General features: G+C 39.0%; 2 protein-coding genes across 10 annotated transcripts; one reads left to right on the forward strand and one right to left on the reverse strand.

The window, feature by feature from the left end:
• The first annotated feature begins 1,381 nt into the window (after positions 1–1,381).
• MYEF2 (myelin expression factor 2) lies at positions 1,382–18,357 on the forward strand. Of its 8 annotated transcripts, none has more exons than XM_027644411.1 (17): positions 1,382–1,640; positions 6,147–6,376; positions 7,586–7,638; positions 8,896–8,903; positions 9,013–9,106; positions 9,960–10,151; positions 10,804–10,957; positions 11,342–11,391; positions 11,479–11,542; positions 11,713–11,814; positions 12,006–12,056; positions 12,131–12,202; positions 12,479–12,577; positions 14,553–14,624; positions 15,838–16,040; positions 16,151–16,202; positions 17,818–18,357. In XM_027644411.1, exons 1-17 carry the CDS (start codon positions 1,447–1,449, stop codon positions 17,979–17,981), a joined length of 1,854 nt encoding a protein of 617 aa, XP_027500212.1. In that variant the 5' UTR covers positions 1,382–1,446; the 3' UTR covers positions 17,982–18,357. The 8 variants fall into 8 exon arrangements, with proteins under 8 accessions (XP_027500212.1, XP_027500214.1, XP_027500215.1 ...); XM_027644413.1 differs by having other exon boundaries at positions 12,158–12,202; XM_027644414.1 differs by having other exon boundaries at positions 12,158–12,199.
• Positions 18,358–18,638: 281 nt separating this feature from the next.
• On the reverse strand, positions 18,639–27,243 carry SLC24A5 (solute carrier family 24 member 5). Of its 2 annotated transcripts, XM_027644421.1 has the most exons (9): positions 27,194–27,243; positions 26,857–27,036; positions 25,367–25,450; positions 25,181–25,284; positions 24,761–24,861; positions 23,728–24,011; positions 22,591–22,797; positions 19,587–19,688; positions 18,639–19,033 (listed from the first exon to the last, which is right to left on the reverse strand). In XM_027644421.1, the coding sequence occupies exons 2-9, from the start codon at positions 26,921–26,923 to the stop codon at positions 18,711–18,713; spliced, it is 1,272 nt and encodes a 423-aa protein (XP_027500222.1). In that variant the 5' UTR covers positions 26,924–27,036; positions 27,194–27,243; the 3' UTR covers positions 18,639–18,710. The 2 variants fall into 2 exon arrangements, with proteins under 2 accessions (XP_027500222.1, XP_027500221.1); XM_027644420.1 differs by lacking the exon at positions 27,194–27,243 and having other exon boundaries at positions 26,857–27,181.
• Positions 27,244–27,287: the final 44 nt, after the last annotated feature.

The following is a 27,287-nucleotide window of genomic DNA, read 5'->3' on the forward strand; positions in this document are numbered from 1 at the left end:
AGCCACTGATCTAAATTCATTGCAGAGGTTTGAATGGCTTTCCTTATATAATAGATGTTTATATACTATTTGGAAATACCCTTTGGAAAAGCTTTTGTACTCACGGTTAGTGAAATGATTAAACATTGTCCAAATGATTAATGTTTTTACTTCTTCTAAAAATATTGCTTAAAACCTATTGTTTTCCCCAAGAGACAAACTGGAATTGAAGAAGCCAAAGGAATATATTGCAGATTCTACCTCATAAGTAAATGAATGTCTTAGAGGACGAATGCTAGAGAATGCAAAATGTTTAGTACTGTGTGTGTGGCACAGACCTATATGATTTTAAAATTTTATAGTAGAATTACAGCTATTCATATTTAATTGGTTTTTATAGAATAGATATAATTATATAAATATAGTATATAAATATATAAATTGTTTTTTATAAGAATAGAACAAATTGTCATTGAGAAGCTTCCAATGCTCTAACTAAAACTGAATGAGCGAGGTGTCTGTCCCACTCTGCTCTGCACTGGTGTGGCCTCACCTTGAATATTGTGTGCAGTTTTGGCACCACAATATGAAAAAGACATTAAGCTATTAAGCTATGAGAGAGCATCCAAAGGAGGGCAGGGAGGATGGTGAAGGGTTTGGAGGGGAACGGCCTGAAGCTGAGTCAGGGAAGGTTTAGGCTGGATATCAGGCTCATCCCCCTCTGCTCACACTGGAGACACCACACTATGAATCCTGTGTTCAGTTTTGGGCCCATCATGACAAGAAAGACATTGAGGTGCTGGAGTGTGTCCAAAAAAGTGCAATAAAGCTGGTCAAGGGTCTGGAGCATAAGTCTTGTGAGGAGCAGCTGAGGGAGACAGGGGTCTTCAGCCTGGAGAAAAGGAAGCCCGGGGGGACCTTATCCCTCTTTACAACTCTCTGAAATGAGGTTGGAGCCAGGTGAGAGTTGGTCTCTTTCCTCAAGAAACAAGTGGTAGGATGATAGGAAATGGCCTCAAGTTGCACCGGGGGGGTTTAGATTGAATATTAGGAAAAATTTCTTCATGGAAAGGTTGCCAAGCACTGGAACACGCTGCCCAGGGAAGTGTCAGAGTCACCATCCTTGAAGGGATTTAAAAGACGTGCAGATGTGGCACTCGGGGACATGGTTTAGCGATGTGCTTGTCCGTGCTGTGTTAATGTGTGGACTCGATGACCGCAGTGATTGTGTCTGTGATTCTGTGACTCAGCGGAGGTCCCTGACGCGACGCGCCCGCCCCACGGCGGCCATGGCGGCCGGGGCTGGGTCTCCATGGCAACGCGCAAAGCCTCGGCGCGCGCGTCCCGGCCGCTCCCCTCCCCCGGCCGCGCGCGCCGCTCTCGCGAGACTGGCCGTGGCGGCGGCGAGGCCGAGGTGCTCGGGGCCCGTTTCAAACCGGCGGTCGCGGGGCCGCGGCCCGGCACGAGATGGCGGAGAGCGACAGGGTCGAGGCGGCCGCGCCGCGCAGGGCCGAGGAGGCGGCCGGGCAGCAGCCCCCGCAGCCGCAGCAGCAACAGCCGCCGCCGCAGCAGCAGCCGCAGCAACAGCCGCCGCAGGATGAGGAGGCGGCGGCGGCCGCGGCGCCCGGGAGCGGCGCGGGCAGCGCTAATGGCGTCAAAATGTGTGTGAGGGCAGCGCGGGGCAGGGCCGGGCGGGCGGCGGGGGCAGCGCGGGCGGGGGGAGGCAGCCGGACCCCCCCCGTGCTCCGGGCTCCTCCCCCGCGGGGCCGGGGCACCGCCGGGGCTGGGGGCCCTTCCCGGCCCGGGGAGCGCGGGGAGGCCGCGGGCTGGGCACGGGCACGGGGGGGCGGCGGCGCTCGGGCAGCGGCCGCCGGGGCTGGGCCTTGTGGGGCCTCCCCGGCGGGCAGCGCTGCGGGACCCTTCTCCAGGGGTGTCCGCATCGTTTCTGGTGCCGGTCACGTTTCTGTGTTCTGTGGAGCCGTTGAACTACTCTTTGTTTACGTGAGGGTGGTAAGGCAGCCCTGTAGTGATTTACTTTCTAGAAACAAAAAACACACATGCGTGCACGAAGTTTGCTTGTAAATCGTAACATTTTTATACATGGAGTATGCAGATCCTTGTGTAAAAGGAACATAGTATAAGGGAGCTGGAACTACCAGCTCTCTAGAACAATACGATGAATAACTTTTTTTGTGAGCGGTTGCTCTTGATGTTAGGCTTTGAGGGTTGTCACTCTTTACATGAACTAGGTTTTGGCCTCAGATTGTTGTAATTTCCATATCTCGTTTAATCTCATTCAAACCTTGGAGGGAAAATGGATTTGTAGTAGACTTACTGTTGCAGTACATCAAAGCTGTTGAGGTCTGTTAAGTTTTGACATGTTCCAAGCAGCCCAGCTCTGATACTGTTGTGTTTAAAAAATGCATGAGGGATCAACTTCAATATCAAGCTGGAGGAATAAAGGCATATTTCATGCCTTTACTTGACTCCCTGTGAAATTTAGTTTAGTTTACAAGTTATAAATTTCACATTACTATAAAACAAAAGTTGTGGTTTTGCTTTTTTCCCTCCTGAGTCTGGCCCTCAGCTTCCAAACTACACAGATTAGAACTGAATTTCCACAGGAAGATAGTCACCCTTTTGCTCCTTTCAGGTGTATAAATTTTATTACTCTTTTGAGGTTGCTGCTGTTGAAGTAATGACTTAATTTCTCTGTATACCTCCTGTCAGCAATGTCTTCCTTTCCCTCCAAAACCTCGCAAGCAAATGAAAAATCCCGGTCGTTCCATGTAGTAGAAATCACAACTTGAAGTGTGAAAGTGATGCAGAGTTCTTGGTGACAGAGCTACAAATCTTGTTCTTTCACATGCAGTTTCTAGTCTTCCCCAAAACATGTAGGAAGGATGAAGGTGTCAGTGGGCAGGTGAAATGTATTACTTAAAAAAATAAATCAGTAACCTGGTTTGCTTAGCATTCATTAAATTGGAAAGGAATCCTGGTCTCAACATGCACACTTCCATAAGTTTATTGTACTGAAGTTCCCACACAACAAAGCTGTGCTTTGGAATCACATGTTGTGAACTTCTTGCATTTCTATCTCAGCTGATCTTACTGTGGACACCTGTGAGCAGAGAAGTAGAAGTTTGGTTTTAAAAGATCAGCTTTTAGGGCTTTCCTGTTGGTGTATCTTGTTATTATTATTTTTTAGGCTGCTAGTTTTGTTTGTGGAAACCTTGTCTTTTGTTTCCAAAACTTTATGGAAAAAAAAACCTTTTTTTTTTCCAAAGGTGTAATTGCTCTTGCTAATTGATGAGGACATACCTTTTTTTTTTTAAGAAATAATTGTAGATTTTTTTTTCAAATACTGAAAATTTGCTCGTGATTTCAAAGGCAAATATTAATTAAATCTATAAAATGTGTAGCTCATACAAAAGGTGAAGACTAGAAATTGCTATTGTTTTTCCCTCAAGAAAATGTCAATTCAGAGATTCTGAGGCTGTCTTTTCTGTGGTCTGTAGGTGACTAATGTGACATTACTTTGAATGTATTATTTGATTGAAATTATTTTTAATATTCAAGGAGGAGGGTAAGAGCTGTAAAGGGATCTCTGCCTCCAGCTTGTTCACTGGCCTGTGTTGATCTTGGCAGATGAGTTTTGCAAGAAGAATCGTTTCTTTAATTAATCCTCTATTTTCAGGAGACTGGCTGTGATCCCCAGACTAAGTGAAATGTCATCTTGTTTCCCAGATTTTGGAGTTTATGCCAGACTTGTATCCTCTTTGCTCTCTGCTGATTTGTACAGCCAGGTCTTGCAGAGCCTGTGGATTCCATATTTGGAGACCTGTCTGTTCCTGTGCACTGCACTGAGCACCAAGGGGCTGTTTCATAATCCTTTAAGCAGGAAAGAGCTTAAAGGGCTAAAGAGAATCCATTGCTCTAATCCTAAAACTTAAGGAAGAACTCGGATTTTTGCTTGGAGCTTCATTGGACAGGAGTTTTGCATTTGCAAATGGAACTGGATTGGAAGGAACTGCTCTGACTGGAAAACCTGACACTCTACTCTTTCCCTCTCCTCTCCCTCCGGCCCTCTCCAGTTCCTGCATTGTTCCCTCCATTTCACTTCATTACCCAGCCACACAAGAATTATGTTGTCACAGGGGCAGGATGGTGTGGAGGAGGGATGATGCAGAGGGAAACTGGAGGATGCTTGAACCAGATAACATGTCATTGACTTGAAACGTTTTGAATTTTACAAATACTTGGCCCAGAGGAGTGTCCAGCCATTTCCCAGTTGCTAATCTTCTCTTAATCCACTTGTAAACACAAGGACTGTGAAGTTCATATCGTATGAGTATTTCAGAACTGGGGAAAAAGTCGTGGGAGGAATATGGATGTGTTTGAATTTCTTCCTCCCTGGAATGTGGCCAAGCTTGAGTAGATAATACATGAAAGGCTACTTGCATGTGCTTTTGAGTGCAAGATTTCCACTTGTTTGGTTAACTTTGCAGAGAGCTGAAAATACTCATCTCAGTTAATCCCAAATCAGTGATCTTACCATATGTTGTGGTTGTAAAACTGAAATGCTTGTTTTGGCTAATTTTCCACCAGCAACCTTGCAAGGTGTCAAAATGAGATAAAAACTAAGCCTTCTGAAATGTGGGAAATAAAGTAAAGGCAGTGATGTAATATAAGGAGGGTTCACAATCAGTTACTTCTGTCAGTTCTGTGGGACATCACCTTCTAATTGTTCCAACTGGAGTGGATAATGCTAGCTTTTTAAATAAATGTTTGTGTAAAAGTGCTTTTTAAGCTTCTCTTAGTTAACTAAGTAGACAGTGATGTGGATCTCTAAGTAGCATCTGTTTAGTGGGTCACATTTGTGTGGCTTTATTCAGTGGATTCTTTTAGTGCAGCAGTTCTGATTTAAAGTAACATTTCAGGCACTTTGAGCCTCTGGTAGCAGGTTAAATCAACTCGGGATAGTAACAATGTCAAGAGTGCCACAGAGTTCTGATATTTAATCCAGTTCTGGTCAAAGTGTATTGTTTCATTGAACTTGAGATTTGGGCTGCTTTAAAAGAGAAGCAGCAAATTTTCTACTAAAAAAATTTAAAAGGAGAGCAGCTGCTATTGGTAAACTTTTGAAAGACCGAGGCCAGAAGTCTATTTTGTTGTTTCTAGTGGATAATACCTGGTAACTTAATTAATCTTTGGTGCACATCATGTCTTAATACAGCTATTCCCCATGCATTTAGCAAGTTTTCAGATTCTAGTAGTGCTAAGCAGTGAGACTGAAAAAGTAATAGTTGTTCTTAGGTGAATTTTAGTTTCTGTCTGAAATCAGTCTGACACTAATTGTGAATAAAAATTCTTTATGTGGTAGATAAAATACAATTTGATTTACAAATTGAGTTGATTTTGATATATTATTATTCCATTGAATAAAGCATACTGAGCTGCTTTGTAACTTAGACCATTTCAACTCTCACTTTTGGGGTGAATATTGTGTAACTTGGCTAAATGTGATGTGAAGATGGTGGCAGCACCAAAGCATGGGTGCTAAGAGCTGATTTTTCAACTGAGTCATTCTGTTTTGGTATTTGTAGTAGTCTATAGTACTGTCTTTGTGAATCTTGACAGACATGATGTGCTGGAACAGGTTATCCAGAGAAATTGTGGATGCCCCATCCCTGGAAGTGTTCAAGGTTGGATGGGGCTCTGAGCAGTGAGAGATGTCCCTGCCCATGGCAGGGGGTTGGAACGAGATGATCTTTAAAGTACCTTCCAACCCAAACCATTCACAGATTCTTTGATTCTGTGAAATGGAATGGAACTGAAATAGCAAGATGTTCTTTCTTTACTTGATATTGTAATGTTATTTTTTTGTTCTAGATAAAACCATGTATTTTGGAATTACACTTGTAATGTGAATTTATTTTTTTCTGACTTGAAAAGCAACATTTGACATCCTGGAAGTTATAATAGCATAGGAGATAGGCAGATATATAGATATGTATGGATATATAGAGATAGGTAGATACACACACACACACACACACACATATATATACACATCTATATATATAGGAGCTATGATGGTCTAATGATCCAACACAAGACTAATAGTGGTTTTGTTTGAATTTTTTGTTTGTTTTTTTTAAATGTAGGGAAAATGATGAGACAGCAAAAGAGGGGAAAGCACCTGTGAAAGAGAAGTACGTGGCAAAAGCGAAGGCAATCCCTTCTCTTGGAAACAAGAATAGATTCCATCCCTATTCCAAGGAGAAGAACGCAGGCTCTGGAGACAAGAAGGCCGTTAATCGTAACAGAGTTTTTATTAGCAACATCCCGTATGACATGAAATGGCAAGCTATTAAAGATCTTATGAGAGAGAAAGGTAACTTATTCCTTATAATACACTTCACATAGAAAGGGATAGGACTCAAATGCAGTGTATGTGTCCTTTGAGCCACACAGATTTGATTTGCCTTTTTTTGTTTTGGCCTTTACTCGGTACATCTATCTCCCTTCCCCCTCTTTCATCCGAGACAATTGCATTGCAGGGTAGGATGGGTAAATGAAGTGCTCACAACCTTCTGCCATTCTGGTGTGACAGTAGAGAGCATATGCATGACCTCATGACTTCCTAAAGAGATTGTGTTTCGTCTAGTTGTAGTTTTGTAGTTTTTCTTTTTTTCTTCAAGGGTTATTGTATTTAAGCAACACATTTAGTGTGTTAACATGAATAATAAGGGATGTCTTTCAAAAGTTGTTTTGTATTTCTTTGGTGGAATCTGGCTGTGGCATTAACTTTGTCTGCATTGTCACTACTGCCATGACTGTTTGTCTGGAGATTTGTATTAAAAGCTTGTTACTATTGTTGCAGTTCTGATAGAGAAATCTTACTGCCCCCAAAATTTTGTTTTAAGTTTGGGGTAAAATAATGATAATATACGGATTTTGTAAAAAGTTAGTTCTGTGTTTTCCTTGAAAAATTGATTCTTCAAAAGTAATGCAAAGCACACTTGGCTTTTAGGCTGTGAAAAATGCCAGTACCCCTTCTGTAACTGCTGGTTTATCTGTTGTAAGGTGACGTGACTATTTGATTGGTTTATTCACTGAAACTTCCTACTTTAGAAAGTGAGTCGCTTGCTGTGAAATATTTGATGTGTAAATTTGGTTATTATTGAAGGCAAACTTATGATTGAAGATATTCAGGTAGAAAGTCACCTTAAAACAGGTGTTGTGAGTAGGATGATAAATGTAACACTTTTCCAGTGAACGTTGACGTTTCATTTGTTAGGTTAAGGGACTCTATATCTGAATTTGTTCACCAACTATATCATACTGGCCAAAATATGATCTGTAGTATGAATTAGGTTAAATATAGTTGTTTGTTTTTAGCTTTTGAGAATGTGGCTGCTGCATATTTCTGAAAATTAGCTAAATTACATAGCCATTGACAGGAGGTATGTTGGTCTGGTTTTGATTGTTGGTGAATAATAGGTGATTCTCTGTAGACTTGTGCACAGGGGCACAGTAAAGAAAGATACTGGTGTTTAAATGCATTGTCTCTTGGTATTTTCCCTTTGTATGTCTTATGTAGTTGGTGAGGTTACATACGTGGAGCTGTTTAAGGATGCTGAAGGAAAATCAAGGGTAAGTGCCGTGGGCAACAATCTGCTAGAGGTTTAAAAGTTCCTCAGCAGTTTTATTTTTGTATAATACCTGTACCAGTTATTGGAAAGTAAGTTTCATTTTTACACTGATTTTCATTAAGGTAGCCTTGAGGATTCTGTATTAGAAGTAGTCTGACACTTCCATGCAACTCACACTAGCTGGCTGTAAAGGGCAAAGTACTTCTGTAAATGTTAACAAATGGCATTTACTTAATTCTTTTTAGCCAACACCTTTGTTTTGGTACAAATTGTTTCATATAAAGGACGTTCAACAAACCACTAATTTTATTTAAATTTTGTTAGTGCAGTATTCTCGGGGCCAACGAGTATAAAATGTTAGCTAAGAATATACTGTGTGAAGTGCCTGATTTGACAGCTCTGCAGGGTTGGTACTTTAAACACTGGATTAATGTATTTGCTTTCCTAAAACTAAATGGATGGAGATGGTTGGTAGCCAGCAGAGTGCCTGCAATGAGGCACTAGGAGTGAAGATTGTTAAAGCTCCTCTGTCTTCTTAAAAATAGTCAAAAGTTGGGCCAATAGCAGCTCTGAACCTGCAGTGAGAACATGAGAAATGCAGGTTTGAGTCTTAGCTGAGGTTGTATCAATTGTTGTAAATTACTTCTTTAATACTTGTTAAAACTAAAACATGCTGTCAGCTTTGCTATACTTAAAGCAATCCTCTACTCTTTGCTTTATTAGAAGGATTCTGGTGCAGTCAATCAGGTTATTTTCTTACAAGGTAATTTCTCAGTTCTGTAATACTGAAGAGGTATGCAGACTCCTTGTTCATTGTACTGGTATCCTCGATAGAGGTAGATTTGAATTCTTTAGTCAGTGGGCAGCTTTTAATGACATGATGAGTGTCTTGATTGGTTTTTGGTTATGTTTTGGGGTTATTTTCTTTCCACCCTTTCCCTCCCACCTCCTCTCCCCAATTGTCCTTACATGGATCTGTGTGGCATTTTTCCAATTCTGGTTTGACTCTAAGAGAGTAAGAAACAATGTGTTCTCCTGCATTTGAAAGGTATGTATATTGAGAAAGCAGGAGAAATTCAGATTGGCTACCACTAAAGAACACGTATTATGGATTTTGAAGCTGAAAATAACTTGTGTAGTTATTTAACAGTGAGCTGGGATCTTTAACTGGAATCTTCATTGCTCTGTTATATGTGCTGACTGACTTCTTGTTTGCTTGTTTTCTCTTTACATATGATGACAAATCTCATGGATGTAGGGTTGTGGGTAAGTTTCTTTTTCTAAGTGTGTAGAAACACACTGATTTTCAAACATTCTATTTGTTTTGGCATTTTGGACTTTATTTTAATACTCTAAATGTTTTGTTCTCTCTAAGTGTGGTTGAATTCAAAGATGAAGAATTTGTTAAGAAAGCATTAGACACTATGAACAAATATGATCTTAGTGGAAGACCCCTGAATATTAAAGAGGTATGGTTATTGCTGCTGTTTTGAATTTGAAATAGTGAAGGTACTGTAGCTACTGAGATGACAATACAGTGTTTTGACAGTCTTAAATGTGTAATTTCCAGTTTAAGTTTTTATGAAATTTTCTTAATTGGCTGAAGTGCCTGTTGGCTTGCAGAAGCTATCCCAAGTGAACTGGCAAAAATCCTAAAGTCAAAATAATCTAATGCTGTTTTTCTTTGAAACAACTTTAACTTCATATTCTTACCTTAGTGTCATCAGGTCTTTTTCAGCCTAAATAATTCTATGTTTACATTGCTTACCTGCCTCAAAATATGGCACAGAAGGAGCTAATTGTCAGACTACTACATATGTGCAACAAGGGGGCTGGAAGCAGAGAATTTGTGCTGCCTGGAAAGTGAAATAATACCAACATTTCTGTTGTAGTGTACCGAATCACAGTATCTGATGCGGTTCTTCTTATCCTATTACAACTTTAATAGTGGTATTAATAAATAGTACAAATCTACCACCTAATTAAATTAGTTCAGTTCTTGGAGGAAGGTGCCAGACTGACAGTCCTTCAGCTTGAAATCTTTTCTACTTGTCCATGGGGTAGGTGCAGCATGTGAAGTGGCAGTGCACGCTTCCTCAGCAAGTGCTTTGCCAGTATGGCTCAACCCTCATCTAAAAGGACCCACCTCTAGAGGTGAGGGAATTAGGTCTCCGTGCTAATTCAGTCTTTGATCCCTCTGACATGGACAAGGATATCAGCTGATAATTTTGATGGGTTTATGTAGAATTTCAACAGTACTTTTCGTTTGTTGCCAGTCCTGTTGTTGGTCATTAAGTGGCTTTATTTTTGCCCATGTTTCAGGATCCTGAAGGTGAACATGCTCGCAGGGCATTACAGCGTGGGGGAGGACAGTTTCCAGGAGGACATGGACCTGATGCAGCACCTGGAATAATGAATTTACCACCTTCTATTCTCAATAATCCAAACATTCCTCCTGAAGTTATCAGTAACTTGCAGGCAGGCAGGCTCGGGTCCACTATTTTTGTTGCTAATGTAAGTTTAAAACTGCATTTTATAACTTTAATGCTTGATCTTTTTAAGACATCTTATACCTGCGTAGTTTGGTTTTAATGTAAAGAGGAAGTTGGAAATTAGTTCACAGTTACTATATTCAACTGAAAATGTTGTATATATATTCATATTTTGGACATGGAAAGATACATTAAACTCTTGAGGCTGGCATGCACTTAAAATTATTGCATAGTTATTTGTTGATTAAAAAATATTTTATACATCTTTTTGCTATTTACAACTGCATTTTTTTTATTAAATATACACTTCAGTTTATCTTGCTAGTTACTTTAGAGTATTAATGAAGTTCCAATAAATATAACAATGTAAGTTCTTTATTTGCACAAAAGACTACTGTATCTGCAGGAGGGCTTGTGGAAGTACAGCTGCTCTTCTCAAGATCGAATCCATTCCTCAACGTTAGTATGTTAATGAAAGTAAAATACATGTACATAGAATAAATTGTTGCTTTTAGACTTCGATGTAGTGTGTGTATATTACAAAATCATGGCTATTTACATTCATCAAGCATTTTGTGAAGCTGAAGAGTTAACAGCAATGCAGGAAATCTCTTCAAGTGTAATGGCAGAACAGAGATGTGCACTGAAATCACTAATGTATTTCTGTTTGTCAGCTTGACTTTAAAGTTGGCTGGAAGAAGCTGAAGGAGGTGTTCAGCATTGCTGGAACTGTGAAACGTGCCGACATCAAAGAAGATAAAGATGGCAAGAGTCGAGGGATGGGAACAGTTACCTTTGAACAAGCAATTGAAGCTGTTCAAGCAATATGTATCCTTGGGTTTGGAAAACAATTGATCAAATATGGATTAGTCTTTAATGGCTTCTGACAGCATAATTTGCAAATAGTGCTTATTTGCCTTGTAGCTTGTGTATAGGGAGTATACTGTGCAGATTACATTTGTAAAAGTAAAGTGACTAAGTTGACTGCTAAAGTCTGAAAGTTCCTGGGAGTATGACAGTTGTTAAACTGACTTCCATGTACCTAACAGCTTGTATTGCATCTGCTGGCCTTTGAATGGGCATTCTAAGGATCAGATAAGGAAGGATAAGGGTCTAATTATGGTACAGAAATAAAATAAGTTATTACATTAATTCTTCTTAAATAGTAAAATTACCTTCTGTAGTTAGACTCCTTGACTTGCATTTCGTCAGCAATGTTCAATGGACAATTCCTCTTTGATAGACCCATGCATGTAAAAATGGTGAGTTGCTTACATTTCTTGCTACCTTATAATGTCTCTGCCAAAACACTGAAAGGATCGTGGCATGACATCCTTGTTTTTTATCAGGATGACAAATCAGTTCCTCATGAAGATTTCCGTGTTGCAGACAGCAAAAGCTCCCAGTTACCTCGTGAGTGCACACTGTTTTCTACTACTTGCACTTAGTATGGGATGATACATGTTTTGGCACAGTTTAGTGCCTTTTTTGGCATAGTTTAGTAGTACTTTTGCTTACTGTAGTCTCTGTATGATACAGAAGAAAATCTCTCTTCCGATGATATTTATTTTGTTGTTTTCAAGGTGGTCTTGGTGGCATTGGTATGGGACTTGGACCAGGTGGACAACCCATCAGTGCAACACAGTTGAGCATGGGCGGTGGAATGGGGAGCATGGGTCCAGGAGGTAAATCCACATTCTTAGTTTTTAAGTTGTACAGTTTAAAATTGTCACTTCTGTGTTTGGAAGAATTACAGACTTTGAATAAAGGAAGCCTTGTATAGTGTGATTTAGAGATTTTAACTATCTGTGAGTGTTTAAAAATCCATGAGGATCTTGCCTGTCTTCTAAATGTTGTTTGTCTTTTTGGTTTAAAGGTATGGGAATAGACGGTCCAGGATTTGGTGGAATGAGTAGAATGGGAGGCGGTACGTGCAGTGAAGTTTTTTGCTTTAAGTGTTTCTTTAATACTGTATAGAAAACACTCGTCCTTATTTTACAGGACTTGCTGGATTTCGTGGAATGGAAGGAATGCCCAACATGGGAGGATTTGGAGTCAACCGAATGGGAGGTAGTTGAACACCGTCCCTGTACACTTACTAGTTTGCTAATATTTGTTTATTAAAAGCTCTTCCTTTAGGGATGGGTAATATAGATGAGTCAAGAGGAAACAGTTGCCTGAGTGGAGGCCTAGTAACTTGCATGAGAGTTAAATGTTTAATGGGTGCCTCTGACTTGTGCATTAGACCCACTTCTATTTAAACAAGCAGCTGTGAAACAAGTATTGTAGGAGCATAAACTTCGATGTTAATAACAGAATATTCCTGGTTTTTTGCCTTGTTCTCTGTAGAAATGTTCCGTGGTGGAATGGGAGCAAACATGGAAAGAGAATTTGGTCGTGGTGAGATGGCATTGAACCGTGGTTTTGGAGAGTCTTTTGGAAGGATGGGTATGGTAACTTAAATGTTCTGTGGAAAATTGCATCCAGAGGAGGGCCGTGAGGATGGTGAAGGGTCTGGAGGGAAAACTGTAGGTGGAGCAGCTGAGGTCTGTTCAGCTGGAGAAGAGGAGGCTGAGGGGAGACCTTGTCACAGTTACAGTTTCCTCGTGAGGGGAAGAGGAGGGGCAGGCACTGATCTCTTCTCTGTGGTGACCAGTGACAGGACCCGAAGGAATAGCCTGAAGCTGTCTCAGGGGAGGTTTAGGTTGGATATTAGGGAAAAGTTTTTCACCCAGAATGTGGTCAGGCACCAGAACAGGCTCCCCAGAGCCTGTTTGCAAATGCATGGTGGAACATTGTTTTTACTGCAAATCAGGTAGCATTGGATAGGAATGGTGAATTTAGGTGCCCTCAGTTTTCTTCCTGCCTTCTGAGCTCATGCAGCTCAGAATGGTATTTCTTTACCTCTTCTGAGGCAGCTTTGTTTTGTTTATAGATGATGTCTTGCTGACAGTGGGGTTCTCTCAAAGGAGTTACTCTTCTATCTTCAGAGGCCTGGAAGTGCTTAACAGTAGAGCCTTCTTGCACTTTGTTACTATGCTGTTACCTGGATGAATCATACAATCGTTAGACTGGAACAGACCTCTAAGGTCCTTGAGTCCAACCTTTAACCCGGCACTGCTGAGTCCACCACTAAACCAGGTCTCCAAATGCCACACCTACATGTCTTTTAAATACCTCCAGGGATGCTGATTCCACTCCTTCCTTCTTCCACCTGTTCCAGTGACTGACAAACCTTTTTGTGAAGAAATTTTTCCTAATATCCAATCTAAACCTCCCCTGGTGCAACTTGAGGCCATTTCCTCTTGTTCTGTTACTTGTTTCTTGGGTGAAGAGACTGACCCCCACATCTCTGCAACCTTACAGAGAGCAATAAGGTCTTCTCTGAGCCTCCTTTTCTCCAGGCTGAAGACTCCCAGCTCCTTCAGCTGCCCCTCAAGCACAAGACTTGTGCTGCAGACCCTTGACCAGCTTTGTTGCCCTTTTTTGGGCACACTCCTTCTTGTCATGACAGGCCCAAAACTAAACACAAAACAATTGTGTGGAAGTGATAAGAACATAACAAGCTTGTCCTTTGAGCTAGGCTTAATGCCTTGGAATTAATGTCTTAGAATGTATACTTTCAATCTGGCTACTTGCAACATTGGATAAACATCCAGTGTTTCCTGAGTGAAAATGCAAAGTGATTCCAGTTGTAAATGTTCATGGAAGCAGTGGGCTCCGAGTCTTCTGGTAATACGTTGGTTTTGAAATGCACGAACATGGGCACTGTGAGAAACTGGTGGGGGAGTCTTTCATTCAGTAGACCCAGCAACCTGTCAGCAATCTACCATATAAAGAGTGTTCTGAGAATCAAGATTAGAGTTTCCCAACTTAACCTTAAATAAATTACAGCACTCACAAATGCAATAGTTAATAGAGACCGTGTTTAATCAGGGAAGGCCCTACTGTACTCCTGTACAATATTTAGGTTAATGGTATTTTAAGAGGAAATACTGTGAAGGCATTTGGCTTTAGTAACCTTGAAACCAAGGAGGGTGTCTTTGATTGGGCTGTGGCATCAATTAGTGAAATTGAGGATGTTTGATTTGGAGCAGAATTGCTGAATTTTTGTACTGTGAAGTTCAAATAAGATGAAGCCTTGAGTTTTGAGGTTGTTCTTCCCAATGTGGGAAATGGCTCATTTAGTTTTACCATGTTTGTGCTGCTGGCAGACTGTCAGAGGGGAGAAAAGCTAGAAAGAAATCAGAGTAGCTTAAATCCCATAGTAGAAAGGGAGGAATTAAAGGCACAGGTTAAAGTGCTCTGTAGATGTGTAGTGCCAGGTACCACTGAGATGGGTGCACTTCATCAGCGTGTGCTTTGTTGTTGTCACTAACTGGTGGTTTCAGTGTATGTCACTTCATTGTTTTTCTCTGTTTAGGTGGTGCAATGATTGGTGTTTTTGCAGGAGGAATGGGAGCACCTAGCATGGGCCCAGTAAGATCTGGAATGAGTAGGTTAACTTGTTTCAATAGAACATAAATGCATAGGCAATGTAATGATGTGGTGTACATGTAATTGTATCAGAGGATTTCCTTGTAGGGTAGTGTCTCACTGTCTATGGAAGAAGTAGAGTTCTGTTGCATGTGACTGCAAGTCTAATAGTTCTCAAAGCTCTTTTGTTGAGGTAAAAGTTCAGAGGAAAGCTTGGTAATACAGTCTTTCTCTTATCTTAGTTTTGAAATGGTTTTAACTTCTAGTTTGGAGGGAAAGGTGATTAAAGTAAAATTGTGTTCTAGAAAAAAGAGAGATGGGCACATTTATTTGTGTAAACTTCATGAAGCTGAACCTCAGTAATCAGTCATCATTGAAATAAAAAATCAGGCTTGAATTTCAGATTATTACTCAGTTTAACTTTGTGCAAAGCTCCAGTACTGAGATTGTATTGCAGCAAATGTCGGAGTTCCTCAGGCTAGAACAGATGAGAAACTAAAATTTTGCTAGTGCCAATCTTGAAAGGCATAAGGCTTAAAAAGAATGTCCCTCCTGAGTGATCTTGATAGTTTTGCTGTACATTAAATTTAATTAGCAATCCAGAAATAATATCTGAATGCCATTGCTCTTAGTTCTTTTTATATAATATACATTAATATATTTCATTGGATGTATCATAGAGAAGTCCATGCTCTTTGCAGTGCTTGGCAGTAACTTCTGTTCTCTGCAAAACAATGCCTTCTGTGGAAGATTTTGTCATTAAGTTTGGATATTGCTGCATTAAGTAAAGCTCAATGTAAATACAGGAAGCCAAATAAACAATAGTGTATTTGGTCAAATTATCTGTATCTTACCATGGCCACAGTTATTTACTTGATCTTTTTGGTACAGGGTGTAACATTTTTATTAATAAAACAGGACAGCCTTTGAATCTGAATACTTGTATTCAACATTTTGCTACATTACGTGGTATGACTAACAGCTTGATGCAGTTTGGTCTTTTATTTTAGAACTGACACTTTGTGTCTTGTAATGGTTTGTCCTAAAATCTTAGCCATGCTACTGGATAAATCACTGTGCATGTATGAAAGCGATGGTTTATATTACAGCAGTTCTAATAAAGTTATTTTTCTCCTAATGCAAGAATTTTATTTTATTTTCATACAAAATACTTTTGTGTTTATTACTGAAAGGAGATGTTTATTTTATCCTCCATTTCTTTCTCTGTGTAGGTGGTGGAATGGGTGGTATGAACAGTATGGCTGGAGGAATGGGGATGGATCGGATGAGCTCTGGATTCGATCGAATGGGACCAGCCATGGGTGGAGGCCTGGACAGGAACATCGATATCGATCGAGGGTTTGTGCCTGGCCCCATGGGAAGTGGCATAAGAGAGAGATTGGGCTCTAAAGGCAACCAGATATTTGTGAGAAATGTAAGCAATTGAATCTGTAGAAACCACAAGCTTATTTTGTGTGTATATTTGATTCCATGCTCTTTTTCTCTTTGTAATATTTTGTTATCAATAATGTGTTTTCATTCTAGCTTCCTTTTGACTTGACCTGGCAGAAGCTAAAGGAGAAATTCAGTCAGTGTGGTATGTATATGAATCTTGCCCCTGCTCAGCTCCATCAGCTTCATGTTTTATGTGGTGTTTATTAGATAAGGACAGGAAGACAAAACTGTTGCCTTACTCTGAAGGACAGTTTGGTGAGCTTAGTCTTTCTTACTTCACCCAGCTTTCTTGAGTTATATAAATAATTTTTAGGCATGGCTGTACAGGTCATGCATTACTTCAAGAAATGGTGCTGCATCAAATCAGAGATACTAATTTTGCCAAAGTGGCAGATTGGGTTTTTTAGGCATATAGATGATCCTGATTAGCATCTTTGAAGGCTGTAATGTTCCCCTTTATCTTAAGAAATAAGGGGCCTTTTGATATAAGATAAAGGATTGCTACAAATATTCTGTAATTTTTTTAATGTAATTCAGAAAAGTTTGTCTTTTCACAGAAGTAAACAAAAAATAAAGCTTGGGTATAAAAATACATGATGTGTTTTGAAAACACACTTTCAGAACAGAAAGCTTTAACTGAATTACAGGATGACTTTTATTTTGGAGAGACAGAAAAGACAAATAATCTAAAACACTGCTGATGTCTAAGACAGTTATACAGCTGTTTGCAGATTTGATATTAATGGAACTCACAGTTCAACTATGAAAAATTATAAGGTGTTGATGTTATTTTTGTAGCTGGAGGATATAGTGCAACAAGTTCTTTCTTTTTTTAAGTCTTAAATGCCTGGCAACTTTCAGATTGTTCAGAATTTGGTTTTTTTAATCATCTCTTTTTCAGCTAACAGATGTAGTAATTACGTTCAGTTGCTTTTAAGAATTATAAGCAACAGATTGTATTCGTATAGTGTCATAAGGAAATACAAAGACTGTCTCCCCATGTTCAGTTTCTTTCAGTGAAAGGCCAGTCTTATATGATACTTAAAAATAAAGTCATATATTTTAGGGAAAAGTTTTTTGTTCCTAGTGGCATTCTGGGGCTCAGGAGGGATGTGCTATAACACACCATAAGCAGAAACTCATTAGCTCCAGGGAACTGAACATTCTTAGAGGTACCAAGACATCTTCATAAAAATAATGCCTTGTGAGTTGGGTGTCCAACCTCAAGAAAACTTGGCGAGAATTGAATAGTGCATGTTACTTATCCACCACTCCTAACCCAGTAACTGTATCATTTTAAAGACATTAATTTTGCTCTGCAGCTTCTTAACAAAACTGTTTGATTGTTGCTATTGCTTGATATGTTTTTGTGATGAACACAGTGGACTGGACTAATCTGCAGTTCAGTTAATGCCTGTCAATACTCACCCTTCTGTCAGTGTCTGTAAATGAAACACAGACCTTTCTCTGAGTCTTACAGGGCTCTTTGTTTCAAACTTGAGGTCAAATACAGGCATAGTTATACTTCATCTTAATGCTGGTGTGAAGATTTGAAATAGTGGATCATAATTTGGATTCTTCACTGCTGTTTTGTCCCATGTCCCCTTGCCTGAACGAGTGAATGTACCATCAGTCTGGAAGTGCCAATTTTGTATGTTCCCCTAGATTATACTTAGTTTTTTTATCACTTCTGAGTTCTCTTAAGTTGTTACTGCACTGAGGACTTGAAATAACTGCTGTTTAACTTATTTATTCAGGTCATGTAATGTTTGCAGAAATAAAAATGGAGAATGGAAAATCAAAGGGCTGTGGAACAGTCAGATTTGACTCACCAGAATCTGCTGAAAAGGCCTGTAGGATAATGAACGGCATAAAAATCAGTGGCAGAGAAATTGATGTCCGCTTGGATCGCAATGCATAATTTAAAACTGTGTGTTCAGGAACATTCCTATGTCTTGTTTAGCTTCTCTATCTTAGCAAGTCATTTTTAGTAACATTGTATGCTTACAAAAGATGTAAAAAGGAACTTTTAAATCCCACCAGCCTTTAACAGTATAGTGTTTAATATACTGTGATACTTGTTAACTGAATCTTACTATGTTTGGTTTTTAAAGACAATTTGCCTGATTTTTGTTGTTTTTTTAGAGGCACTGAGCACCTGCAGGTCCCTGTTGACCGTGGAAGGTTTGGATGCTCAGTGCCTTTGGAAAATTAGGCCAAGTGTCTCTAGTCATTCAGTTTAAATGAATGGTTATACTGTTTTTAATAAAATAAGCCATTTTCTCTGTTTATCTCAAGACTGCATAGTGGGATTTATTTAGTGTTTTCTGGTTTTTATTTTTGCCCTCCAGTGTGTATCAACATTGTAATGTAAAAAGTAGATGTCTTTTTATTTTTCAGAATTTTGGTTTTATATGTGTGTTGTAGTCATACTGTAATTCCTGACTCTAAAAGAAAGGGCTCCAGTTAAGCTGTGATGTTTTTGTTCTTAATATTACTTTGATGACATGACTTAGTTCTGTATATAAGACTTAGAGCCCAGTGGGAGTTTGGAGTTGTTTTTTTTATTTTATTTTATTTTGACTAAATGAAGAAACTGATCTTTTCCTCCTGCTTTAATTTTTTTCATCAGTATAATCACTGATTAAAACTAGTTACCACAGACCCTTGTAGGATTGTTTCCTATGATGCCAAGTTCGTATAAAATTGCTAGTACAGTAAATACTAAGTACAGTACAAGACAAATGGTTCCCAATTTTTTATCTATTTTCCAGCCATTCAGGTGAACTGCCAGAAAAATAAAAACAACAGAACAGATAAGGGAAATGGCTGTGTATGTCAGACCACTGCTGTTCACTTCTATGGGTCCTGATGTATTTATGAAGGCAGTTTTTATAAACCAGGGTATTCCCAAACAGAGCATATCAAATACGTTGGATCCTACAATGTTAGACATAGCCATATCTCCATTTCCTGTAAAAGAAGAAAGGTAGATAAGTTTGCTTAATTGTATTGGACGAAATTGCCAAACTGTTTTGGAGGAACAGACTGTCAGCCCTCAGTTTCTCACAGAGCACCCTTTCCAGATTTTGCATCGAAGGAACTGTAGTCATGATTCTACAGAACACGGTTTTGGGTACCACAAGCATAAAAATATCTCCCTAAATCACCAGCATCTGCACAGTTGCACTTAAAATAAGCTAGACATGCTAAGGTCCAGTTAAGTTTAAAATACCAAGACCTACAGTTGTGTTCTGCAGTAAAACTGTAATACTTGATCAACAACAAATAAATCAATCTAGAATACTTCTCTGAGATACTCTGAGAAGTTTTGAAATGTCTGAGCCACAGCTTTTTCAGGTAAGCTATTTATTTATTTTTAGTAAACTTAAGCTCTAGAATCTGGAGCACAGATTTTGAAGTTACTCCTTGAATTCCTGGAAATGTTGACTAGAATTCTTTTTTTTTTCTTCATACCTCTTAAAAACACATCCATTGGCATGAGACAGAATACTAAAATCTTTACCTTTTCGAGCGACCAGCACACTTGCAACTGTATCTGGTACACTTGTTCCTGCTGCTAGTAATGTGAGACCCATTACTGACTCTGGAATTCCCAGTGTTTCACCTGCAGTTGATAAATAACGGTAGAAAATGCAAGTATGTTTTTAGTTTGGTTTCATCCAAAGAAAGTGCTCTGCACTATGTTTGCTAAAGAAAGAATTAGTAATTATACAGTAATTTCAAATGGAATGTGTCAGCTAACTTGACTACATATGAAGTGACTAAATCACAAAGCAGTTAAAAACAAGAGTAACAACAAAGAAATACCATCCTGTCCTTGTTCTTCGATCAAATAAAAAAGGAACTGCAGTATAGTAACCATCTTAAGGTTCTCAAAGACCTGTGTGGAATGTCTCCAGTGGTCAAGAAAATAGCAGTTATGAATTTTTTCTTGCAGATAAAGTAGATGTTTAAATATCTAACAACTACTTTTTTTTTCTTTTTTTTTTTTTACTTTCAACTTTAGAAAATATAGTCTCTCTTACAGTTTTGGGCGTCTCCTCATTAGCGTTCAAAAGACTTATGAAGCAATAACTCTTATAATCACCCTCTCTAAAGGGGAAGGGGAGAAGCACATGAATTTTCTTGGGTAGGAGGGCCATTAAGATATTAGGAGAAAACTGTCTCAACTACATGTTTACCATTTCACTCCAATTAGAAAGTGCTTAGATTTGGAAGAATCAAAATGCAGAATTTTTATATGACTTGTAAGTACAAGTAACCCTTTGGAAGTGTGAGTTCTGTTAGGTAAATACTTGTTTAAATGAAGAAAAGTTTTAAACTGTTACTAAAAGGGCAGCTTATTTTTCCCCCACTGTGTATTTTTCTTAGCCCCACATGTCCTGTGACTCTATTAATTTTTCACTTAAAATACAGGGATTCATCAAAACCATTTTAGCAGTTGTACCATTCAGAAGGGTCAATATGCTGAAGTGTTTGACACCTGTGTTCAAGCTATTAAGTAATTAGTTTTTCTTAAACTTTTTTGTTAATATTTTTTATCAGTTGAAATCTGAATTCTTAACTTGCAGTATTTCAACTCTAATAAGAGCAATTTTAATAAAATAAGAGGCAGTGCTCTAAGCTAGGTCAGCAATGCTTGTTTATTACTTACCAGCTTAGTCTAGAGCAGCCCAGTAAATTTATGTTTGAAACTGTTTGTTGGTTCAGAGGGACTAACATGATCCTGTTGCAGAATTTGTACTCTCTTTATCCTTCCATCACTCCTGACAGATTTGTAGGATGAGCGACCAACAAAATCAACTTTTATAAACCATCCAGGCTGGAAAATAATGGGTCAAACCAAGGTGAAGTATGAATGAACCAGCCTTCTGTACCCAACAGTTGTTTTTAGCCCTCTGAAGGTTATAAGACAGAATATAAACTCAGGAGAATCTAATTTTTCTTTTTATTAGATAGATTTATCTTCTATTTAATGTGTAGGATTGTTGGTTTTTTTCTGGCAACTGACCATAAAGATAGAATAGTATTATTTTTCTAGCCTTTAGTTAATTTTGTGTATCAGTAGCAATGTCTTGCTATAAGTAGTCAGATTTTCTTTGCTAGCAACAGAAAGGTGTACTGAGGTAGGTTTGTTCTTGACCATCTAAGTTTAGTCCCCAGCTGTGACACCTTTGTGACAACTCTGATAGGCTGATTATGCAACGATAGAATCTTTGAGTCAACCTTCATGAAAGAATCTGGACTTGAATATAGTGTGTGTGTAACTTTTAGTGTTTTAACATGTAAGTAGAACATATTTTACCTAGAAATAGTGGGCCAAAGACCCCAGTACTGCCTGTGATGACTGTTGAAGGTGAACTAATACACTACTGAATCTCCACTGTACCTGCTTTCATATGAATTAATGCTTTGTCTTGTAGAACAGCAATAACTTTGACTTGAATCCTGTTTCAAAGGCTTCTAGCATCCAGACAGTGAACTTGCTCTTTGGATAACAACTGGAAAATTATTTGACCAAGGGGTGAACATGGTGATTGTTGTATCCAGCCATTTACTAGTTATTTCTCAGAGGTTTACCAAACGTGTAGGTCTGTTTCTGCACTGAACAAGGAGTTATTCATATCTGAGCTAGCAGAATGCTTGAGTAGGATTAGTGAACTATAAGGTGGAAATGGCAAGCTTTGTAAAATTTCTTTCTGGTTTAGAGTTTTGTTTTCTGCTTGTTCTTAAAATTAAAAACTTGATTTCTTTAAAGCTGACTGGAGAAATAGTGAAATGAGGAGACCTTTAATACCTTAAGGTACTTTAATACCTCAAGGTACCTTAAAGCATTTAGTAGAATGTTTCACACACAAGTTCATAACCCTTTCCTCACTTAAACACAATCCTTTCACTGCTTCAGTTTATGATGATGGAGATTTAAGAGATCTACATACACACACCAAGAATAGTTAATAAACACATGATGCTATAGTTGAAATAATATAGTACAAAAATTTGGGACGTTTTTTGGCAGTTAATTTAATGCCAAATCTCTTACTATAGCACTCATAAAAAATACAGGTGCAGAAATAACATGTCTTTTCCAAAAACCTTAACCTCTAATTCCAGTCTTTGTGGATTTTGTGTTTGTCGGCCTTCAGCATGACAAGTTTATTGCTGTGTATCTAATTGTTTCCCTTAATGAGCAGTTTAATGAAACTCTTTTTAAATATAGGCTGGTTTTTTGTAGCTACAGAAACAAATCCTCCTTCCTGTGATGGTAAGTAGTGTGAAGCAGCTGAACTCGAAAGTGTTCCATCATTAGATGGAAGAGGGTGGCCAACTAAGCAGTCAAACATAAGTTTCTGTTGGGTTTTCCTTGTTGTGTTTTTTTACAGCAAAGTCTGAGTTGCTAAACTGACTGTTGGTTGTGGAAAGGGAAACTTCACAGGGAGAAAACTGTTTTTTCAGTGATTCTTGGTTGGTTGATGCTGTATAGCAGGAGCACTTTGGGTACCTACCTGCTATTGTTATCATCCATACGAGAACATAAGTTATTGCAGAAATCCATGCTGCTGAAATTAAAAATGTCACCATGAACCAGTTCCTCCAAAACTGTCTTCTGCAATCTGGTATAGTCAAATAGAGTAGTGTGATAATGGGAAGTGATAACACCCACAAAATTCTCTTCATATCTGCTTCAGGCATGGTGAAGACATTTGGATGGTCTGGTGAAGAAAAAGTAACTATTTTAAATTATAGCATTAAGTTTGAATCCATAGCATACAGTATATTAGTGTCCTCTACTTGTGAGAATACTGAAAAAAGGTGAAAAATACCTCCTCAAGTTCCAGCTGTAGTATTGCCCAGTACCTGCATCACTCTGGACAAAATAAATTATTCATGGGGAGATTCTGCTTGTACACAAGAAAAGCATTTTTCACAATGAGAATAATCAGCTACTAAAATGATCTCCTCAGGGAAGTAGTGGATTCCTAGTGCTAAACACTTCTGAGATTCAGCTGAACAGGTGCTGGGCCATATTCTCTAGACCGTGCTTTTGCCAGGAAAGGTTGGACCAGGTGATCCCTGGGGTCCCCTTCCAACCTGGTACTCTGATTAAAATGTTCTTTATTACCACATCACCAAGGTGAATGAAAAATGAACTTCTCTATAAAGGTTTACCCATAACATTTACCAAAAAAAACTACTGGTTTTTTGCCTAAGAAGAAACATGGCCTGTGGCCACATCACAGCTATTCCTTCTGATATGATGCATCTCTTGGGCTATGAATCTGTCATTGTCATAAGAAAATAGCATATATTAGTACAGTGCCAGTGTGGCTTTCAGGTGGTAGTGCATTTTACAAGCAGTGTTGCTGGGAAGTTTCAAATATACACAGCAAAGACGGATAGAAGTTCTAATATGACAAAAATGAGCAACTGTGCTTACATTCCTCTAGCAATTAACTTCATATAAATACAACCAGTCTGATTTTGCTTAATTTTATATTCAGGTTAGAATATTATTTATTTAAATACTATGCTGGAGTTCTTTTGTGAACAAAATCTTAAAACTATCTCAGAATCTGCTCTTGATTAGAACTGATGCAGACAGGCATGCAGAGTGCTAGAGACAGCTGTAATAGTACTTGTACCTCCAGAGATTTCATCAAGCCCATGTAAGCTTGTTGAAAGGTGAGAGTAGTCCAGCTCATCCTGAAAAATTCCACTGTCTGTCCTTGACTGCTGACGGATTAGAGGTCCACTCTCTTCCCTCCATCCAACCAGTGGCTGCTGCTCTGCATTCTCTTCCATAGCTTTTGTAAAACATGTACAGCAGGGACTGAACTTTTTCATGAGGTATTGGTTGATTTTAATGTCAAAACACAGTATCAGAATATAACACCCATATATCAATAATAAGGATGCACTTTCATACCTAGAATGAAAAACAGGTTTTATGTAACATGTAGTATAAAAGAACCCAGTGGCTGGTATAAGTAGAGAGAGAAAATTTGCATGAGTAGCAAAAGGAAAACATACAAAAGCATCTATTTGCAGTTGTATGGCTGATGTCATGGAAGTTTGTGAGTGTCCCCCTGTCTTTCAGCAGTTTGATTAATTCCCCTCCCCTGCAGAATCTTGTTTGTGTATTGTATAGCTGCATGTTTCCCAGGGAATCTTACTGACTGAACATCTTCCTGATGTTTGTAAAACTGAGTCTTCATGTGATGGTTAAATTAGAAACTTCAAGAGACTTAGTGCTGGACCTGACTGTCTTTTTGAGGTAACAAGAGTTTTGGTGTTGATGGAAGAGTTACTACATCAGAAACTCATGATCTTCTGGCAGACAAATGTTTTTGTGAACAATTCTGCTATGAAAGGAAAGGCTCAAAAGGGGTAAATGATGAACACTAATTGCTATGCTAGAACAGTTGTGACAGAAATTGTGAAGTCTGTACAGACAAACCTATGCAGATCAAACTATAAATATGCAGAGTTTGAATGTTTAGGTAATAATCTTTACAAGCATTGTGACTTTCTGTTTTTCAAAGCCAACAGGGTGTTTATTTCTGTTAGTGAACGGCAGTTCAGGCTACTTGAAGTTTGGGGGTTTTTGTTTGTTTTTCAAAACACTGTCTCGCTAATCTCCAGTCAACATGAATTCAACACAGCTTGTGCTCTTACCAGTAAATTCTGTTGTCAGAGATCATCGCAAGGACTGCTGCTGCACTGATTGTATATACCAGACAGTCTCTAAACAGCGGCCAACAGGATAGCCTGGAAACCTGCAGATCAGAGTCATTTACTTTTCTTAAACCTCTCTGTAATACTTTCACTAAGTGCTGTAAATGCTGCCTCAATATGTTGTTTCTATATTATGTAAAAATTTAAGATTCTTAGGAATGACTTAAGTATGATATTTAACAAGTTAGTGTTTTTAAAAACTTTCATAGCAAGTTATCTTAAAACTGATTACATGCTGGTTTTGCTACTAAATAATAAACTTGGCAGTTGTCATAGTAAGTCTCCCTTGGCTTTTCTTGGAAAATGAGAATAGATAACTATTAGGCTCTTAGGAGCAGAACCATCAAAGTTGATACATACCACAGTGGAAAACAGTCCACAAGCTGCAGAAATACCAAGAAGATTATAGATTGCTGATCCAAGGATGGTGCTGACGCCAATATCTCCCTTTGTCACAAAAGCCCCTATAAGGAAAATGACTTTCTGGTATGTTTCAGTTCAACACACAAAGAAAAGAATTCTAGGTTCTAAGGAGTCAAAACATACCTAGAAAAGCAGTGACAAGCTCTGGAGCAGAACTTCCAGCAGCCATAAAGGTTGCTCCAGCAACATCCTGAGAGAGGCCAAGGCCTGGGGATAGAGCAAATTGATACTTCAGTAGTCTGTACTCTTTACTTGCATTAGTGTATAATGTTGGATGTTACTACAGTTTAATAGAATGAACTTTCATTACTTTCATACAGTCAATGCATTTATTTGAGATTCATGAAATAATATCTTGAAAACTAGCCTCATTTATTGGGCTAGTTTATTTCTAACTTTGTTACAGAAATTAGTTTAAATACCAGAAAAGAGGTACTGATAATGAATTTTGAGATCATGTGCATATCTCTTGTAAAATAGGCATTTGTAAACAGGCTTCAACTGTGTTTCATATGGTTAATAATTGTGGAGAAATTCCGTGAACTGGTGTGATATTGTTACATGATCCATATCAAGTCTGTCTGTCTTCCAGGGAAATCTATACTACTGTGTCTTTACATACTAGAAACAGTAGTTACATGCAAATTTGTGCTGCAGTCTTGAAATCAAATTTTCACTTCGTATGGACAGTATAAAAGCCTGTGTCTTGCTTGAAAGAAATGAGATTTTTGTCCTGGTAAGTTGACTGTTTCTGAAATGTAACTCAGTCTGGGGATCAAGTCTTCCACACAAAGAAGAGGGATGTTTGGCCAACCATGGAGGAAGTCTGACAAATGCTTAATTATCATCAATTAAAAAAAAATCAGCTCTACGGCAGTGTTTAAACTTAGATTTTCTCTAAGTGTTCTGGTTTGGAGAATGTTATCCGGTGTTCAGGGATGAGTTTCCCTAAGGAATTTTTTTAATTCTTGGCAATGAAAAGCTGAACTCCCAGCCAAGACCATCTCTTTAATTCAGTGGTCTGCTTAAGCCAGGGGAATTGGTACAGGTTGATTAGATGTCAGAGAACCATTGTAACCACAGTATTCCTTTGCTTCCTGTGTCTACTTTTAATATGTAAACAGTAGCTCATCCTGATACTTGTTCACTACTTTCGTAGAAAGAAACTCTAGATAGGTGCTAAATTCCTATGCTCTAATACAGGGAGAGGTTTGGTTTCTTGGTTTGGTTCCACACGCCAGCCTTCCCCCTCTTTTTTTTTTTCTTTTACTAGTAACCTGGACATGCCACTGTGCACCCTAGAGTTACATTGTCAGTTTAGTTAATACTGAGGAAGCGTTAAGATTTTCCTCCAGTCAGAAAGAAAGCAAATACTAAATGAATACCTGTGCAGTTTCATTGGAGTAGGTTTTTTCAAGCTAATATTGATCCTGTGTATCAGATTAAATACTGTATTGATATGTCTATGCACAAAGACTGAAGCTTGTTTAGTTTTGTTTCAGAGCACTCAAACTTTGAAGTTTTTTAAAAGAGAATGTTTGAAGAGAATGTTTAAAGGGAACTGAGCACCAAGCCGCTCAGTTTTACAGGGGAAAGATCAGGATGTCACTTACATTCACTGATGATCTCAAGGGAGGGTAGGAAGTAATCATCGCACACAATGGACACGGCCAAAAACATGTACAGGATAATTATGAAGTAGATAACGATTCCTCCATCCTTCCTCTCCTGCGGCGTGAAAAATCCTTCAGGAAACTCCGATGAAGACGAGAGGACACAGCGTGTCCCGTTTTCTGAAAATGTGAGCACAGAAGTGTTACACATCCCGACACCTTTCAATTCCGCGGGCTGCGGGGTCGCCTCTGCGGGTTCGAGCTCCGGTGGGTTTCGCTGTTTTAGAAGGGCAGCGATGTCACCAGGCCCCCCGAGAGCCCCGCGGTCCCCCCGTACCCGCGCTCCCGCCGGGCCGCTGTGCCCGCGCTCCCCAGGCCGCGAGCGCCCACAGCAGCACCAGCGCCGCGCGCCGCCGCGCACCCGCCCGCAT

Source organism: Corapipo altera, unplaced genomic scaffold, assembly GCF_003945725.1.
Source record: "Corapipo altera isolate COAL_440 unplaced genomic scaffold, ASM394572v1 50, whole genome shotgun sequence".
NCBI classification, from domain to species: domain Eukaryota; kingdom Metazoa; phylum Chordata; class Aves; order Passeriformes; family Pipridae; genus Corapipo; species Corapipo altera.

What these genes read in the sequence shown, in the direction of transcription:
- MYEF2 (XM_027644411.1), top strand. Translation starts at nt 1,447, where the DNA reads ATGGCGGAGAGCGACAGGGTCGAGGCGGCCGCGCCGCGCAGGGCCGAG. An exon ending in GACCCCTGAATATTAAAGAG is followed by an intron (nt 9,107 to 9,959) that starts GTATGGTTATTG and finishes CCCATGTTTCAG; the next exon opens with GATCCTGAAGGTGAACATGC. An exon ending in AGTCAACCGAATGGGAGGTA is followed by an intron (nt 12,203 to 12,478) that starts GTTGAACACCGT and finishes TGTTCTCTGTAG; the next exon opens with AAATGTTCCGTGGTGGAATG.
- SLC24A5 (XM_027644420.1), bottom strand. Translation starts at nt 27,067, where the DNA reads ATGTGTAACACTTCTGTGCTCACATTTTCAGAAAACGGGACACGCTGT. An exon ending in CCTTGAGATCATCAGTGAAT is followed by an intron (nt 25,451 to 26,856) that starts GTAAGTGACATC and finishes CTCTATCCCCAG; the next exon opens with GCCTTGGCCTCTCTCAGGAT. An exon ending in TCTGACAACAGAATTTACTG is followed by an intron (nt 24,012 to 24,760) that starts GTAAGAGCACAA and finishes TTTTCATTCTAG; the next exon opens with GTATGAAAGTGCATCCTTAT.